Below are 18,825 nucleotides of genomic sequence, written 5' to 3' on the forward strand. Positions count from 1 at the left end.
GTAATATTTCAACTCCGGCAAAGGGAATATATGGAGCTGGAGCCCATTCTGATTATGGCCTGCTTACACTATTGGCAACAGATGATGTAGCAGGCCTGCAAGTAAGAAGTTGAAATTTACATCTGATTTCCAGTAGAATTGCCTTGCTGGCTCTTACATTCCACTCATTAAAGTAAATGTGCATTTTTTCAACTTTTTACAGATATGCAAAGACAAAGATGCTCAACCGCAAATATGGGAATTTGTAGCACCATTAAGAGGGTTGGTTTTATAGCAAGCTGTTCGCTCCATTACCCTTCTGTAACACTAATCCGTGATTGTTCCCATTTTATATGTGTTTGCCGTGCTTGTTCCCATTTTATATGTGTTCGCCGTGCTTGTTACTTTGATTCAAACATCTGAAAAAAATGAATGAATTATTTTTTGTCTCCATTTGATAATTAAATCTAGGGATTTGATGTTAAGTAATATTAATACTTAGTGTCACATGTTATATGTTTTTGGTATCACCCCACCTAGCAACAAGAATCAGCCAGGTATATTAGCATTTGTCTAGTACAGTTGTTTTGAGCCTGACAGCCTATTGTGCAATGCTCTTCATTGCTTTTGTATAAATTATTCTAATTAGAATTGTGCTTTTAATTCTTAGTGGAAACTGGCTTACTAGTTCTTTTTTATGTTCTAATTATTGATATTAAAGTACAGCATAATAACCTGAGAGGATTCTTCAGCCAAGGGAGTGCTAGAAAAGAATATGAAGATTAATTGAAAGAAAGAGAGAGAGGACGTAGGAAGAGCATAGGATAATAAAGGGGAGAAGAGGCCGCTAGTTATACCAGTACATGTGGCTCAGTTATTTAATTTGGGTGGTTGCTAATTGGAAACAAAGGATATAATCCCCTTATTAACTGGCTACCTTTCCTTGTCTACATGGATAAATGTGGTATTGGGCTTTTATTCACAGCCCATATATGTTACATGTTTAAAACACATCATATTACGACAAATTTGGAACCATGACTGCTGTATTGTGCACTAGAATCTCAAGATTTTCTCCATACGCTAGTGCATATAGGTCTCCTATACTCAGCCTGGAATAGATGGATTGATGTTCCGACTGCGCAAGAAGCTTGCTGTTGATGCCTGCTATTTTATTGTCTATGTTCACTTTAAATACAGCTATTTGGTATAATCCTACCTCTATGATAAAGTTGTAATCCAGCTATATATGCTTAGTTTTAGTTGTGGAACCTATGATTGCTTGTTATGAGAACTGCTGGTTATTTCAAAACATATTTACTCATGCACTGGTAGAGCACATTTCTGCAAAAAAACACTTTCAACCTTATCCACTTGAACATGATCTCAACCATGCTCAGCATCTTAAGCATATCATGCAACAACCCATGGTTTCTTTCTTATCCACATAATTTTGTTTAAAATGGTATAAGGTGTAATACATAGCAGTTGACCTCTTACTTAAACTTAAAACCAGGTCAGTAAGGATGAATTCTTTATGTTTAACCATCCTTTGTGCTTGTAATTAGAACTCCTTAACAATAAGTGGGGTTTTACAATAACATAGACCACAAAATGCTGCATCCTGAGGACTTGGGCCGGTGACTGGAGATTGTCTAAAAAGGCTAATTATATTCGCAACTAAGGTACCATCTAGTTAGGTGATATTTAATAGCTTGCTAGTCTTCAGAAATTTTTGAATCAAGTAAGTTCCCTTGATCCAGAAAAGTTTAGTATTTGATCAATATGAGTGTCCACAGCTATATCTTGCATATTTTCTTCTCTTTAATGTTGGATGGCAAATTCTCTTTTTGGCAAACTAATCTTTTTGTCTTATCTTGCTACATCAGTTCCATGGAAGTGGCCCAACAGATCCAAGTTCTTTGTTTATATATGTTTCTGGAAGACACTTTTCAAATTTCCCATCCCTATACACTGCCTTTAGGAAGTAAAAATAGTGTCATCAGCATAGATTGGATCCATAATTTTGAACCCTCTACACCACCTGTAAGAAATATTGCATGGTACACATGACTTACCTTTGAGCTGTGGGCCATGAAAAACCAAGATGAGATACTCTTTCATGCTCCAGGGTGCAACCTTTGGTCTGCATATTTTGCATTCTGCCCCAGCAACAAAAGGCTGTGCCTCGATATATGTTTCTTGTAAAGCAACAAGGACATGGATATTTTTTAACCAGCAACTTCCACAATGGCCCGGCTCTCGTTGACATTTAAGATGATGGTTACTATTAGAGAATTAAGCTTTGCAACTGTAGAAAGTATTTTTGAAGTAATTGCTCTAAAATAGCTTTGTAATTCAAGAGTTTGTGAAAACCAATGATGATGCATACTTCCAGGAGAGAAATGTCTGACATTTAATGGAAAACATTTTTCTTTAAGCTTTCCACCCAATTTTTAGTGTCCAAATATACTTGATGCATTTGATAACAAAAGTGTACCAAGATCAGAAGCAAAATTACCTGAAAAAGGGAATAAATATAATCCAGTCTTGTATGGTAGGGTTTAAATCTCAGCATTTGATCAAATGCTAGAAGTTCTGAACTTTGACAGGAGACAACTGAAAATGGTTTACTGTATCGCTAATATGTCATTTATGCTTGAGATAATTGAACAGATCTATTTTTTATTTTCTTACAAATATTAAATTTTGAAGGTATTTAAAATATTATTTATCCTTGTAACTTTGAATTAAGAAAGGCTATTCTCTATTTTGACAACGTCTGAGTTTTTTTTGTTGGCTTTACTTTCCAGAGCATTCATAGTCAATCTTGGTGACATGCTTGAACGCTGGAGTAATTGCATTTTCAGGTATTCTTCTGCATTAGCAATATGTGATATCAAGACATTAAATTGCCTTCAATATTCCATCGACACTCTGGTAGAGATACATCGGTAATTGTGACAGTGGAGTGTCAAATTTCATCTTAAGTTTCATTTGTTTTACAAGAATATATTAAGATATTTTTCATTCATGACCTTCACAGAATTAAAGTTTCAATGCAGTGAGCTGTATTGTTGTTCTCAAAATTGGATATCCAACACGGTCAATTTGTTTTGAGCTAATTATATTCTGCTTATTTGAAGAGAGGTTTTGAGTGCTACTTGACTATAAGCTTTTCAGTGGTAATTATATTCTGCTTATTCTGGTTTGAAATTTTTCATAGATTTTTTAGAGTTGATTCAAATATTATTTTCACTAGTGATTGTTTATCTGCTAATTACTGGGGTGAAACCTTCAGTAGATGAAAGCATATACTTGTTAGATTGTTGTACAAAGTATGGTGTCATAGGTTACATTGCATGCATGCTAATTATGTTACTTGCATTCTTCCATTATCATGTTTTGGTCTGTGCATGTAGTGTATTATGATTTGTACGTGGATTTTACACATGAACCATGTAGCAGGTTCTCCTACCCATGGGTCACTATGCCTGCCAATTGGCCTTCAAGGTATCATTGCGGGCCCCTCTCTTGTCCAATACTGCAAACTCTGCTTTGGAGTTAATGTGAGGTTGAGGATATATCATAATATGTTTACAAACATTGGTGGTTTATGCTTTGATCTAGAGCCAGGCACATGTAGATGAAACATAAGGTTTTTTGATTGGTTGGTGAACCTGTGAAATATATGTATGTAAATATTGGCACTCCGAAACAAATGCACTTTTTGTTGTTTTTTCCCAGTTCAATCAGCAATGACCAATGAGGCCCTGTAGAATATTTGAGACAGAAGGTAACTGAAACAAGAGGGTGAGGCTTGGTGCAATGGCAAGGTTGCTCCATTGCGATTTGAAGGTTATGGGTCAAGATATAGAAACAGCCTCTCCACATGCGGGATTATGGCTGTGCATATTTGACCTTCTTAGATCCTGTAATGGTGGGAGCCTCATGCAATGTGTTGCCTTTTTTTAGGTAACTGAAACAAGATTTCCATTTTCATATCAGGGACTTGGCTATTATCAGTTATTGCCAATCCATTGGTCTTGTCCTAACATTTGCAAGCTAGGGTTATTCTTTGGCATTTCTTGCACTTACATGAACACAATTAAACACTTATATGTTTGGTATGTTTATATGCTTAATTCCTTTAGTTGTTGTAACTAGTATATAATGATATCCTTTTTCCATCTTATTTGCTCAGTCCTTCACAACTTAAAAAACTATGTTCAATAGCCAATGATATTGTGATGGAAAGACGCCTTGATGGTGTGGAAAATCAAACTACTGCTTGATGACTAATTTTTCTATGAATTATTTGATATTAGAATTATGCTTATTTAATAAGTTCTTATATAGTAAGGACATATTTAGTATATCTCTAAACTTAGTATATCTCTAAACATGGTGGGTACTTCTTTCTTTATGTACTTGTTTCTCATCTATTTAAAGAGATAGGATCTCATTAATGAATAGAATTCTTTTTGAGCTTTTCTTTTCAACATGGGATCGAAGCCATGTTGCTACACCCTCTCCACAACCCTAGCCCTTTGCCGCTTCTCCTTCCACAATAGGCCGCAGAAGCCCTAGCTGCAATAGCTCTTCTATAGCAGTCCTCGCCGCAGCAGCCCACGTCACAGCTCCTCGTCAGCAACCTTCAAAGCCCTAGCTGCACCAAGGTTCCAACTCTCTTCTCAAAAATCCTATCCATCTCCTCTTTTCATAGCATATTAAACCGTCGCTACTGCTACTTTCTGTCTCTTTGTCAACGTTCTTCATCGTCCTTTTCCTCCATTGTTAGAGATTTCTGATGATGGTTGCCTCTGGTTCATGCTGGAACCCTAGCTGCTGCTAAGGATTTAGGATTCTTGTCCTTGTTGGATTCTTACTGCAATCTTGAAATCAATCTGTTCATGTTATAGCAGTCCATCCTTTGCCATCTTGGAGGTCTGATTAATACTTCTACTTGCTGTTTGCTGAAATCTGCTTGTGATTCTACAAAATTGGCTGAGGGACCTTCAGTACATCCTGAGGAGCAATTTGTTCTTGGACAAATCAACGTAGGTTTCTTTTCTATGCCATGCAAAAAGTCTTTTGGCTGTTTTTTTGGCTATCTACTAATCATGGAAGCAGTACACTATCCATGATTTCTCTGATTGTCGTGTAAAGGTATCCTTCCTTCCCTTTTATATGTTTAGCTGTCTGATTATTTTTGTTCTCCTCTCTGGCTGCTATGGCATCCTTAAATCACGACAACAAACAACTCTCGACACCTCTAACTCCCAATTTTGATGCTGCGACAGGGAATCTAACGATGACTACGATAGAGGTCAAAGGCACTAACTACCTTTTGGGACTCAATCATTCAAACTGTTTATTGGTGCCCAACGAAAGATGTGACACTTGGCCGAAGATCCTCTAAATTTCAAAGATCTTATCGATGACGATTGGCTGGCTAGTGACTGTTGTGTTATGTCATGGTTGTTGAATAGCATGGAAAAAAAGGTTAGTGCTAGTGTCATGTTCCTGAAGATGGCTAAACAAATCTGGAACACCCTCAAAGAGATGATGTGATGAACAAGACCATCATAACACCATTCACTTCATCATTTGAGCAGTTAGCTGATATTTTGACTAAGTCTCTGTTTTTTGGTATTTTCAACTCTATGTGTAACAAGCTGGCATGTTTGATATATATGCTCCAGTTTGAGGGAGAGTATTAGAATTATGCTTATTTAATAAGTCCTTATATAGGAAGGACATATTTAGTATGTCTCTAAACTTAGTATATCTCTTAACATGGTATGTACTTTTTTCCTTATATACTTGCTTCTCATCTATTCAAAGAGATGGGATCTCATTAATGAATAGAATTCCTTTTGAGCTTTTCCTTTCAACATTTGACATCTCCATATTTCACAAATAAGTTCTTAATAATTCAAAACTCTTTTTGGAAAGAAATGGAGATCCATAACTAGAGTCACATGCAGTTTCTGTTTCCTTGCACTTTATCAAATACCAGTAGTAGTCCTAGTTTGCAAGTCCAAGGTGGAAGCTGTGCTGTGCCTGGAAGAAAATGAAAATGTTATGGCCTTGAGCAAAGCAAAGCATATTTATTGTAATTGTTCGGTGCATCAGAAAGTCAAATGTGTTGGAAAAATTGGCATAGGTCTTTGTTTTAATTAAATTAAAATAGCACTTTTATTTAATTGTGAAGGAGAGAACCATAAGCCAGTTTCACATGGAAGGATTCAAATTTAAGAAGATGACATCAGACATTCAATTCTCATCACTCTTCATAAATCGTGATTTGGGGGGCATATGAAAGGAAATTGAATCAGCATGAAATCCAAGTGAACTGATGCTAGGGATCACTAGTAATCACATCAAATGGAAATTACGGGGACCAGTATGACATTTTAATTGAACAATTTCATAGTCTCTTGGAATGTAATGGTACATACTTTATGGGTGCTACTTCCATGCAGGGAAGTTCAATCTTGTCACATTATGCATCATTGCCAAGGTTTTGAGCTTTTATTGTCCAGATCATCGTGAGCTTATTACCTATCTAATTCTGTTGGTTCCATCTGTTAGATGTATGTCCTAGAAGTCAATATGGCTAACACATTGTAATAAAGCTATGACATAATTTTGTACTTAATATATTGATTTGATTAATAAAAGAGTAAGTTTATTTTTCATTCAAGTATGATGTGTCCTTGAATCGTCCATGGAATTAACATTTCGATACATATTCTTAAAGTATTGAGAATTAGAGACATTTAATTCCTAAATGCTTTTGATCATAGTATCATCATGAGGATGGTGATCGATCCGGATGGACCGACGCACAGATCGCTTCCTTGGAGTAGATGAGTCTCTGGTCTATAGTATAGAGATATTGAGCGACGAGTGCGGGTAGTTGTTAGAGAATAACTAGTACTGAGCGTGACCATATGAGAGATCATTTGGATTTCTACTCGATCGTCAGTGATTGTCTTGATGTTGTAGTTGTGTAAATGGTCCTTTGACCTGCGATAGTATGACTGTTCGCAGTGAGGCTGTTGAAGTTTGACTGATACATAAACATGATCTCAATGAGTCTTTGTAGTGGATGTTGGCGACAGTTGGTCTACTGTAGTAGGGTGCGCATCAAGATGGGATCTATCGACTTTGATAGAAAGTAGTCCTATGTGATTTGAGAGGATAAGTCCGAGAGTCTGTAGTCACAGCAGTATGATTGATGGAAAAGAGTTTTCATAAGGATCATAATTGGACTTGAGCTGATCGAATTTATCATATGACTGATGATAAGGATTGATGATTTATCCATGATCTGCTATCTAGTCGGAACTCACGATAGAGGGACCGAATTACACATTAACTACACCTTGAGATTCGTTTTTTATTCTATTGGGTTGCCACTACATACTGCTAGGTGTCACTGGTGGATTGTGAGAGCTCACTTGGATTACTCAGGATCGACAATTTTTAATGAGTTAGAGTGAAATTGTTTCGACCCTTTGAAAAGAGTTTCAACGATACAATAATAGAGATCAATATATATCTCACTATCAGATAGAATTGAACCTATGGGGTCACACAACAAAGGAATTAGATTTGGAATAAACAATTAGACTTATAGAGTCTCAATTGGGTTTGGAAAAATCTTCTTGGGTTCAGGATAACCTTGCTAGCACATGGATGGATCCAATTTTTTTTTTACGTTTGAATTTCTTATTTGATAAGATTAATTCAAATGAAATTTTCTGCTAACAATCTAAATGAATTAGATTCATTGGGCTCCAATTGTTGGGTGTCTAAGATTTTGGATCAAATGAATTAAGGGTTCAAGTCTTTAATTAATTTTCTTGATAGTTTTCATGGGGCGTCACTTGATTTGATCAAGTTGGGCATGCCCACCTATTAGATTGCGTGTGGATCCAGTATGGGGCGTCCCATGGGTGCAAAGTGGAGTATATTTTTGTGGGTGCAAAGGCTCCAGTAGTTGGTGCTTAATGGATTTCCTAAAAGAAGTCAAATAAATAAAGGTATAAGAAAACCTAATGCAAGTAGGACTTGTATTAAGTAATTGTTTGGTTTTGAATATGATTCAAACCTTATGTCTATTTAAAGGGGCCTCTTCTAAGGTTCCTAGACACTTCAACCAGCAGCCCCACGCCCTCTTAAGAGAGCCCCACACCCCCTTTTTTCTTCTCTCTCTCTTCTCCCTTGGAGATCCAACGCCCACACCTAGGGCGTCCTTCATCTTCCACGCCCAAAAGAGTTTGGGTGTCCCTCTTATTTGCTGGTTTCTACTCCCTAGTTGCTTCACAATCTAGCGAAGAAAAGCAAGAGAAGAGAAAAAGATCAAGGAAAGGATTAAAGAGTTGATCACAATCCAGGCTTCGTTCAGATTCGTAGGCTGATTTTTTGAAGAAGAAAAATCAATATTAAGAGGGCTATTCCAGACTGATCCTGAGTGGATACCCATAGAGGTCGGACACTTGTACGGCTAAGAGAGAGCTCTTCTCTTCCAGATCCAGATTTGAAGAAAGAAATTATGAAACAGGTATATGATTCGATCACGTATTCAATTTCAGCATATGTTCAATTTCAGCATATGAAGTAGATCCTTGTGATTTGTGTTTTATGCATGAATGATATAGATTAAAAGGAGTTTTATCTTCTATTTCGCTGTCATGTTTAGAAAAAAAAATTGAAACATACATGCATGTCCTGACATAGAAATTTCAACTGTGGTATCAGAGCCATGGGTTTCATATGCATGAAATTGACATACATGTTTTGAAAAGAGTTTCAAAATTTGATTTTTTCTTGATATATGTGATGTATAGATGAATATTTTGAATCTGAAATTTATTTTAGGTTTAATTATAAAACATATAGTTGATATGTGAAAGCATGCATAGATCTGAATTTTGTTCTAGAACGGTTTCTAGTTCATAATTATGTGATATGTAGATGCATGTATAAATCTGAAATTTTATTTGACCTAATTCATGATTCATATATGAGATATATGATTGCATATTTAGATCACAAAATTATTTTTAATTTGATTCATGATTTGTATATGAGATATAAGATATCATGTATTGATCTAAATTTTTGCTTAGATCTTAATTTTACATACATATATGAGATATATGTTTGTGTTAGATGTGTGCTCTAAATGTCAGATTGGCTGACACATTCCTGTACAAATCTAAGGGCAAATTTGTAATTTTGATTACAAATCAATAAATGGGTTATCCTTCTATCACATTGTGTACATTGTGTCTGTGATACATCCTTTGAGTTAGTAGGAATGTCAATTCATATTTTCAAGAGTTGAAAATTTAAGGCATGAATTTACATAACTAACTCATAAACAGTTCCTGACCATAGGATCATCACGAGGATGGTGATCGATCTGGAAGGTTGGTGTACGATCGCTTTCTTAGGGTAGATGTGTCTTGAGTCTACGGTGTGGAGACACCGAAGTGAGAGTACAATATTCGTTGAGAACGAGAGTACTGAGCGTGACCATATCAAGCAGTCATAAGGAAGTCTACCTTCTCGTCAATGACTAGCTCGATGCTGTAGTTGTGTCTAGTTCTTTGACTTGAGGTGCATCGACAGTTCACCTTGAGTGTGTTATAGTTTGACTACACCATAACTCGGTCTCCTAGCCATTCGGAACCCTGAGGTGTATGTTGGCTGTAGCATATTCATTGTAGGAACTAGATCGCCCAAGATGGGATCTATCAATCTCGGTAGATGAGAGTAATCTTATGATGATCGAAAGATCGAGTCTTTAAGCCCATGGCCATGGCAGAGTGAAATAATGGAAAAAAAATTTTCATTGGGGTTTCACATCGGATTCGGATCGATCGATTAATTCATATGACTGATGTTGGATTTGACGAGTTCACCTTAACCCTAATTCAGTCGAGACTCATGATAGAGGAACTCAATCACACAGGTAGCTGCACCGAGAGGTTCGTCTTCAGTTCTGATGGGTTGCCATAATATACTGCTAGGTGTCGCTGATGGATTTTGAGAGCAATTAGAATGATCTTGATGATCGATCATTCTAATTGTATGAATCAGAAGAGTTCTGGTCCATCGAAAGGAGTTTCGATGATGTCGATGATGAGATCACGATATGTCTTATTACCATACAGAATTGAACCTAACTGGGTCACACTAACAAGGGTTAGGACTGGATGTCATCAATTGGGTTAGCCCAATTGATTTGGATTAGATCCAATTAGGTTCAAGGAAATCATGCTAGCACTCGATTGAGCCTTTCTCGTGTAATCTTTTCTATCTCGACTGAGCCAAATGTGAGAAGATTTTCTTAGTCTAAATGAAGCTTGTCCAGCTCAAAGAAGTTGTCTTAATTCATGAGATAAATTTAAGACAACACCTACTAATTCCTATCACCTGCCATTTTATTTTAGGACATCTGTCAAATATTGACATATGGGTCTTAAACTGAAGGTCACTTGACAAGAGCTCATTGGAGGATTTTTGTGGAGTGTCCACATGCCAAATCCACATTAAATTGGGCGCCATAATCAGATTATGGCGTGAGCCCAATTGGATTAAGTGGGTGCCCCAAGTGGATAAGGATGGAGTCTTGATCAATATGGACTCTTGGGCGCCACCTCCCTTGTGCTTATCCAAAGATGGTGCCAACATAGGAGAGAGAGTGGGGGTTCTTATCTGATGTGATCAGATGACATCACTCCAATCAGAATTTTTCTGGATTTATCGAAATTTTCTGATTGGTCGAATGATGTGGCACTGCGCAGCGTAGCAGGGTCTATATAAACCCTGTTTGCGCTTAGGATTTTAAGATTCTGCTCCCTACACAGCAAAAGCCAGCCACCCCTCTTCTCCACGTCCTCCCTGGTGTTCTCTCTCCCTCTTCACGTCCAAGGAGTTGGACGTTCATCTGGTGAAGGATCAAGGCGTGGTGATGCCTTGAACAGGAAGGCTACAGGACTTCTTCGACAGGCTGCTGCTCCAACTTCAGGAAGATTTTGAAGATCTTCCTAATCAGATTTAGTTCTGATTTTTGGAGCAGAGATTCGCGAGGAGAAGACGATCCAGATCCTGCCCGAGTGGATACTGGTAGATGCCAGGCGATTGCGTGGCTAAATCAGAACCTCAGGTTTGCTGCGATCATCTACAGGGTAATCAGATTACCCTTGAGGTATTTCATGTTTTTCATGTTTTTAGATTTATTTTAGAATTAATATCAGATAATAAAATTAGATCTAGAGATTTAGATCTGAAATAAATGTAGGATAATTTTTTTTAAAATTTTCCGCCCTAGATTTGATGAAATGTGGAAGATCCTACAAGAAAAAAGATGGTTTTCCCTTCAATTGGTATCAGAGCTAGGTTCATGGCTCAGTTTCAGATCTAATTTAGATCTGATTTTAATTTTAATCTATCTGATATTAAAGGATTTCAGATGTCACATCAGATGTGATAGGATCTGAAATCAAAATATTTAAAATTAAATCTAAGAAGATCTAACATGCATGAGATGCATGACTAGACTAGGAATAGTTTGATCTATGAATAGTTTGTAAGTTTATGTTTTAATGAGATTAAAATATAATTTAGATCTAATTTATTCTCTGATTTTGATGATATAAATATTATATATTCAGATTAAAAATCGAAAATAAAAATTTGGATAATACATAAGATTGATCTGTTGCATGTCTAGATTAGTTATAGAATTGTTCTAGTAACTGTCTAGAATAAATTTTATGTTGAATAGTTCAATTTAAATTTTATTTTTCAGATGTTACATGTGATGTATTAAATCTGAAAGCATGTTAATTAGATCAATTTTTGATACATGAGATGTATGCAAAGTATGTAATAGTTAGATTTTAAATTGTATATGTGATATGTAAATTTAGATCTAACTAGTTTTGTAGTTAAATTTATATTTCTGATTAAGATGTTCCTCATGGCCGTCCGGTCATAAGAACAAAGTAGGGTTTAAAGGCCCTCTCCTCCCATTCAATGGGTGTTCTTATGACGTGTAGGGGTGCTGCATGTTCATCCTTAATCAGAAATCAAACTTACTTTTCTGCAAAACTCTAGATTCTGAAACCTAGGATTTATTTTACATGTTTTGTTTATGAACCCAAGACTTAATTAATGAATTAAGCTTATGAAATTAAATTAGGTCTAAAATTGAGAATTTCAGATCTAAGTCATTTTCATAAAATTGGGTTTCGGGCTTGGGTAGCTCAATTAGGTCTAGCGGTTGATCAAATCGAATCAACAGTTGGTTAGATGGGATCATGAAAGCTAATAATTGACCAGCCTAATAGGATTATGTCTGGGTCAAGGTCGAATCACATTTAGATGTGACTCGATCAAGTTAAGACCTAATTTGGCTCAATGGTTAGAGCCTGGATTGTAGGCTAATCCAATTAGTTATGGTTCGATAATTTGGTGTCTAAGGTAAGTTGGGCAGATGCGACCGACTGATTTTTAAATGAGAGCTACTCGAATCGAATGCGTTCTTGTCGAGTTAATGGCATATCCCTCCCACCAGTCTCACTTGGCCATATGTGTCGACTCAGTTCTGATTTGAGGTGGCTAACAATTTGAGCTAACCCATGCCACTAGGTTAGTCATAATTGTTATGACTATGTCAAGTCAAGTTTAATGAGACCTAAATCAAATCTCCTAAGAAAATATTAAGTCTAGATCTTCCACCATTGTGGATGTGCGGGCCCTTCCCAGGGTTGATTGTTCTCGGCTGGATACAGTGGCTCAGTTGCACCGGGAAGATGCAATCATGTCCATTAGGCATTGGATACTACAAATTAGAGGGGGTTGGGCTCAATATTCCGGATACGGTGAGGGACCCAATCAGGAATCTAGTTCGTGCAAATGGTGGGTCTGATGTAACTAAGATTGGAGCAATATCCCGGGCACGGTGAGCTTCATGAATTAGAGACCAAGTTTTGGGTGCACCATGATTAGAGAATCATTGGACAAGAGTTGTCCACTCATCGGTTGACCCATCACCAATAACTGTTAGGTGAGGTGGTGAGCCAATGGTGAGACTGCACCACCCACTAGAAATCACTGATCACGAAGATTTTCACATCTCTATCAAGGGAGTGTAGGGATCTGAGAAAATAGTGGGAGCCTAATTTGTTTAAAAAATGAAACCTCTAAACAAATTGGTTAAGTCTAATTACAAAAACTAACTAGAAACTGTTGACTCTCTACAAGAAACATGTCTGCCTCAAACCCTTTAACCAAAATACTAGACACCCACAGATTGACTGGACCCAATTGTAAGGACTGGTTGAGGAACTACAGAATTGTTCTGGGTTCGAAAAATTGACTCATGTCTTGGACCAGGACCCACCTGCCATGCCAGCACGTCCGACTGCTGAACAGAGAGCGTCTTTGGAAATGTGGACGGATGATGATAACAAAGCAAGGTACTACATGTTGGGTGCAATGTCTGATGACTTGCAGCGCCAACATGAGAACATTTTGACTACCCGCCAAATGTTGGCTCACCTACAAGAGTTGTTTGATGAACAAAGTCGCGCAGCCAAGTATCAAGTCTGTCAAAGACTTTTTAAGGCTAAAATGCATGATGGGCAGTCAGTCCAAGATCATTGTTTGACAATAATCAAGGACCTTGAGGAACTTGAGAAGCTGGTATCATCTTAGACAAGGATTTTCAGATTGATGTGATCCTTCAGTCCTTGTTCGATGCATATGGTCAGTTCATCATGAACTTCCATATACATAAGATGCAGTGTACTTTGGCCGAGTTAATGAATATGCTGGTTACGGCTGAGCTTTCTATGAAGGGTTCAAAAGGTTCAGTTCTTACTGTGGAGCGGACTTCTTCCAAGAGAGTCTTTTGGAAAAAAAAAGAAGTCTGCGAAGAAGCAGAAAGTGGATGGGAAGAAAAAGAAGACAGAACCGAAGAAGAAGGCTGCTGAAAAGGGAAAATGTTTCCACTGCCAATCAGACGGCCATTGGAAGCAGAACTGTCCTCAGTACCTGGCCACCCTGAAGAACAAGAAGGATGGTCTTTTTGGAGGTATGCTCATTTTAGAATCTAATCTTACGGTTTCTTCTGCATCCAGTTGGGTGCTTGACTCTGGTTCTAGTGCTCATTTGTGCACTTCTATGCAGGGTTTTGAGGAGAGCAGGAAGTTGAGGGATGGGGAGATGATCCTACGCATCGGAAACGGAGCAAGAGTTACTGTTGTAGCCGTGGGAACCTACCCTCTGCGATTACCGTTAGGATTAGATTTATTTCTTAGAGACTGTTATTATGTACCTGCAGCAACAGGAATTTGATTTCTGTTTCATGTTTAGCACAAGAAGGCTATGTGATTAGCTTTCATAAGGATCATTGTAACATATTTTATGAAAATAATAAAGTTGCAGATGGTTTTCTTATTAATGGTCTCTATCAGCTACATATTGATATATCTGTATTTAATATCGAGCAAAATGTGAATGCCATTGGAATTAAAAGGCCTAGAGATAGTCTAAATGATAGGTATTTGTGGTACCTAAGACTAGGTCATATAGCGGAAGATAGGATTTACAAATTGGAGAAATCCGGGCTATTGAGTCTGTTGACTTTCGAGTCATATCCAGTTTGTGAATCATGCCTTCAAGCAAAATGACCAAGCTCCCTTTTGTAGGACATGGGGAAAGGGCCACAGACCTACTTGCTTTAGTACATACGGATGTGTGCAGCCATTTGATGTGCCGGCTAGAGGCAACTATGTCTACTTCATTACCTTTACCGATGATATGTCTAGTACGGGTATGTGTTTCTAATGAAACACAAGTCTGAAGCTTTTGAAAAATTCAAAAAATTCAGGCATGAGGTAGAAAAACAAACAGGAAAGCCCATTAAGGTTCTTCGATCAGATCGAGGAGATGAATACCTTAGTCGGGAGTTTCTAGACTATCTTAAGGACAATAGCATAGTCTCTCAATGGACTCCATCTGGAACACCACAACTCAACGGGGTTTCAGAACGGAGAAATTGGACCTTATTAGATATGGTCCGTTTCATGATGAGCTTCACAGACCTCTCTGAGTTTCTTTGGGGATATTGTCTCATGACAGCAATATATGTATTGAATAGGGTTCCATCTAAAACCGTTCCTACCACACCATATGAGATATGGTATGGTAAGAAGCCAAGTCTGAATCATCTCAGAATTTGGGGTTGTCCGGCTCATGTCAAGAGACAACAGGCGGACAAGTTAGAGTTCAGGTCTTTTAGAGCTCGATTCATAGGATATCCTAAAGAGTCATTAGGATACTATTTCTATATTCCGGAAGACCACAATGTGATTGTGAGTCGAAATGCTATTTTTTTTGAAAAAGTTTATTCAAGATGGTGGCATCGGAAGAATAATCAAGTTCAAGGAGAATGTCTCCCAAGAGCAACGAGCTAAAGAACCTGAGGAACCAAATCAATCAGAACCAGTCCTAACACAACCTCTTCCACCTCGTAGATCGACTAGGGTTTCCCATCCTCCTGAAAGGTATTTAGGTACCATACAAGAGGATATAGAGAAAATGTTCCTCACGAAAAATGGGGCTCATGGTGATGATCCAAGACCTATGACGAGGTGATATCAGATATCGACTTTGAGAAATGGTTAGAGACAATGAGATCAAAAATTGACTCGATGCACTCAAACCAAGTCTAGACCTTGGTAGATCCATCTGAAGGTATTGTACCTATTGGGTGTAAATGGATCTTCAAGATAAAGATAGGTGCAGATGGGAATGTAGAGACATTCAAGGCTAGGCTCGTAGCGAAAGGTTATAGTCAGCGCGAAGGCATTGACTATCAGGATACCTTCTCGTCCGTAGCCATGCTAAAATCCATCCGCATATTGCTTGCTGTTGCAGCCTATTTCGATTATGAAATATGGCAGATGGATGTGAAAACAGCGTTCTTAAATGAACATCTTGAGGAAGATATCTATATGGAACAGCCGCTTGGTTTCACATCCAGTGATGATGATCATAAGATCTGCAAGCTGCAAAAATTTATATATGGAATTAAGCAAGCATCTCGGAGCTGGAATATTCGTTTCAATGATGTCATCAAAACGTTTGGTTTCATCAAGAACGAGGAGGAACCATGTGTGTTCAAAAAGGTCAGTGAGAGCGCAGTTGTCTTCCTTGTATTGTACGTAGATGACATCCTCCTAATTGGGAATGACATTTTCATGTTGACCTCAGTCAAAGTATGGTTGTCTAAGGAGTTTTCTATGAAAGATCTAGGAGAGGCATCCTTTATATTGGGTATCAAGGTCTATAGAAATAGACCAAATAGGATGCTGGGACTTTCACAGAAGATGTACATAGAGGTGTTAAAAAGGTTTAGCATGGAAAACTCCAAAAGAGGTTTAGTACCTTTTAGACATGGCATTCATCTCTCTAAGAAGATGTGCCCTAGCACACCTGAGGAGATTGAACGTATGAGCAAGATCCCTTATGCTTCTGTAATAGGGAGTCTCATGTATGCCATGCTACGTACACGACCTGATATAGCCCATGCTGTGAGTGTCACAAGCAGATATCAGTCGAATCCAAGCGAAGAGCACTGGACTTCTGTGAAATGTATTCTTAAGTACTTGAGAAGGACTAAGGATATGTTTCTAGTCTTTGGGAATGGAGAACTCCAGATTCAGGGATATACAGACTCAGACTTTATGTCTGATATAGATGATCGAAAGTCGACATCTGGAAGTCTGTTCATTTGCAATGGTGGTGCAGTTAGCTGGAAGAGTTCCAAGCAGACGGTGATTGCTGATTCCACCATGGAGGTAGAGTATATTGCTGCATCGGAAGCTGCAAAGGAGGCGTTCTGGTACAAGAAGTTTGCCGCGGAGCTTGGAATGATGTCATCGGATGCCATCCCTCTTTACTGCGACAATAATGGCGCCATAGCCCTAGCTAAGGAGCCAAGGTCTCACCAGAAGTCCAAGCACATCGAGCGGTGATTCCATCTGATCCGTGATTACCTCGAAAAAGATTATGTCGAGGTTAAGAGAGTCGACTCCACAGACAATATGGCAGACCCGCTGACAAAGCCATTAGGCCAGCAAAAAATCGAAGCCCACCTTGAGAAGATGTGACTTAGATATGTAGTCAATTGGCATTAGGTCAAGTGGGAGTTTGTTAGATATGTGCCCTAGATGCCAGATTGGCTGACATATTCCTGTACAAATTTAAGGGCAAATTTGTAATTTTGACTATAAATCAATAAATGGGTTATTCTTCTATCACATTGTGTACATTGTGTCTGTGATACATCCTTTGAGTTAGTAAGAATGTCAATTCATATTTTCAAGAGTTGAAAATTTAAGGCATGAATTTACATAACTAACTCATAAACAGCTCCTGACCATAGGATCATCACGAGGATGGTGATCGATCTGGAAGGTTGGTGTACGATCGCTTTCTTAGGATAGATGTGTCTTGAGTCTACGGTATGGAGACACCGAAGCGAGAGTACAGGTATTCGTTGAGAACGAGAGTACTGAGCGTGATCATATCAAGCAGTCATAAGAAAGTCTACCTTCTCGTCAATGACTAGCTCGATGCTACAGTTGTGTGCCTAGTTCTTTGATATGAGGTGCATCGACAGTTCACCTTGAGTGTGTTATAGTTTGACTACACCATAACTCGGTCTCCTAGCCATTTGAAACCCTGAGGTATATATTGGCTATAGCATATTCATTGTAGGAACTAGGTCGCACCAAGATGGGATCTATCAACCTCGGTAGATGAGAGTAGTCCTATGATGATCGAAAGATCGAGTCCTTAAGCCCATGGCCATGGCACAGTGAAATAATGGAAAAGAATTTTCATTGGGGTTTCACATCGGACTCGGATCGATCGATTAATTCATATGACTGATGTTGGGTTTGACGAGTTCACCTTAATCCTAATTCAGTCGGGACTCATGATAGAGGAACTCAATCACACAGGTAGCTGCACCGAGAGGTTCGTCTTCAGTTCTGATGGGTTGCCACCATATACTGCTAGGTGTCATTGATGGATTTTGAGAGCAATTAGAATGATCTTGATGATCGATCATTCTAATTGTATGAATCAGAAGAGTTCTGGTCCATCGAAAGGAGTTTTGATGATGTCGATGATGAGATCATGAAATATCTCATTACCATACAGAATTGAACCTAACTGGATCACACTAACAAGGGTTAGGATCTGGATGTCATCAATTGGGTTAGCCCAATTGATTTGGATTAGATCCAATTAGGTTCAAGAAATCGTGCTAGCACTCGATTGAGCCTAACTTTCTCCTCGTGTAATCTTTTCTATCTCGACTGAGCTAAATGTGATTTGACTCACCCAGAGAACCTTGAGAAGGTTTCTCTCAGTCTAAATGAAGCTTGTCTAGCTCAGAGAAGTTTGTCTTAATTCATGAGATGAATTTAAGACAACACCTGCTAATTTCTGTCACCTGCCATTTTCATTTAGGACATCTGTCAAATGTTGACATATGGGTCTTAAACTGAAGGCCACTTGACAAGAGCTCATTGGAGGATTTGTGGAGTGCCCACATGCCAAATCCACATTAAATTGGGTGCCATAATCAGATTATGGCGTGAGCCCAATTGGATTAGGTGGGCACCCCAAGTGGATAAGGATGGAGAGTCTTGATCAACATGGACTCTTGGGCGCCACCTCTCTTGTGCTTATCCAAAGATGGCGCCAACATAGGAGAGAGAGTGGGAGTTTTTATCTGATGTG

At 38.3% G+C, this 18,825-nt stretch overlaps 1 protein-coding gene across 5 annotated transcripts in view; it reads left to right on the top strand.

The window, feature by feature from the left end:
- LOC105040531 (kihadalactone A synthase LFS) overlaps positions 1-18,825 on the top strand; it is a 58,442-nt gene that overhangs the window by 25,429 nt on the left and 14,188 nt on the right. For 4 of the 5 annotated variants that reach the window (XR_012140179.1, XM_073254655.1, XM_073254656.1 and 1 more), the window contains 3 exons: positions 1-101; positions 203-261; positions 2,793-2,849. Coding sequence is in view for 3 of the 5 variants with exons in the window: in XM_073254655.1 (XP_073110756.1) it covers positions 1-101; positions 203-261; positions 2,793-2,849 (217 nt within the window). In the remaining 2 variants the exon portion in view is untranslated. Of the gene's footprint in view, positions 102-202; positions 262-2,792; positions 2,850-3,044; positions 3,165-18,825 lie in introns of all 5 variants that reach the window. The other variant, XR_012140180.1, reaches the window with a different exon arrangement.

Source organism: Elaeis guineensis, chromosome 3, assembly GCF_000442705.2.
Source record: "Elaeis guineensis isolate ETL-2024a chromosome 3, EG11, whole genome shotgun sequence".
Classification (NCBI taxonomy): domain Eukaryota; kingdom Viridiplantae; phylum Streptophyta; class Magnoliopsida; order Arecales; family Arecaceae; genus Elaeis; species Elaeis guineensis.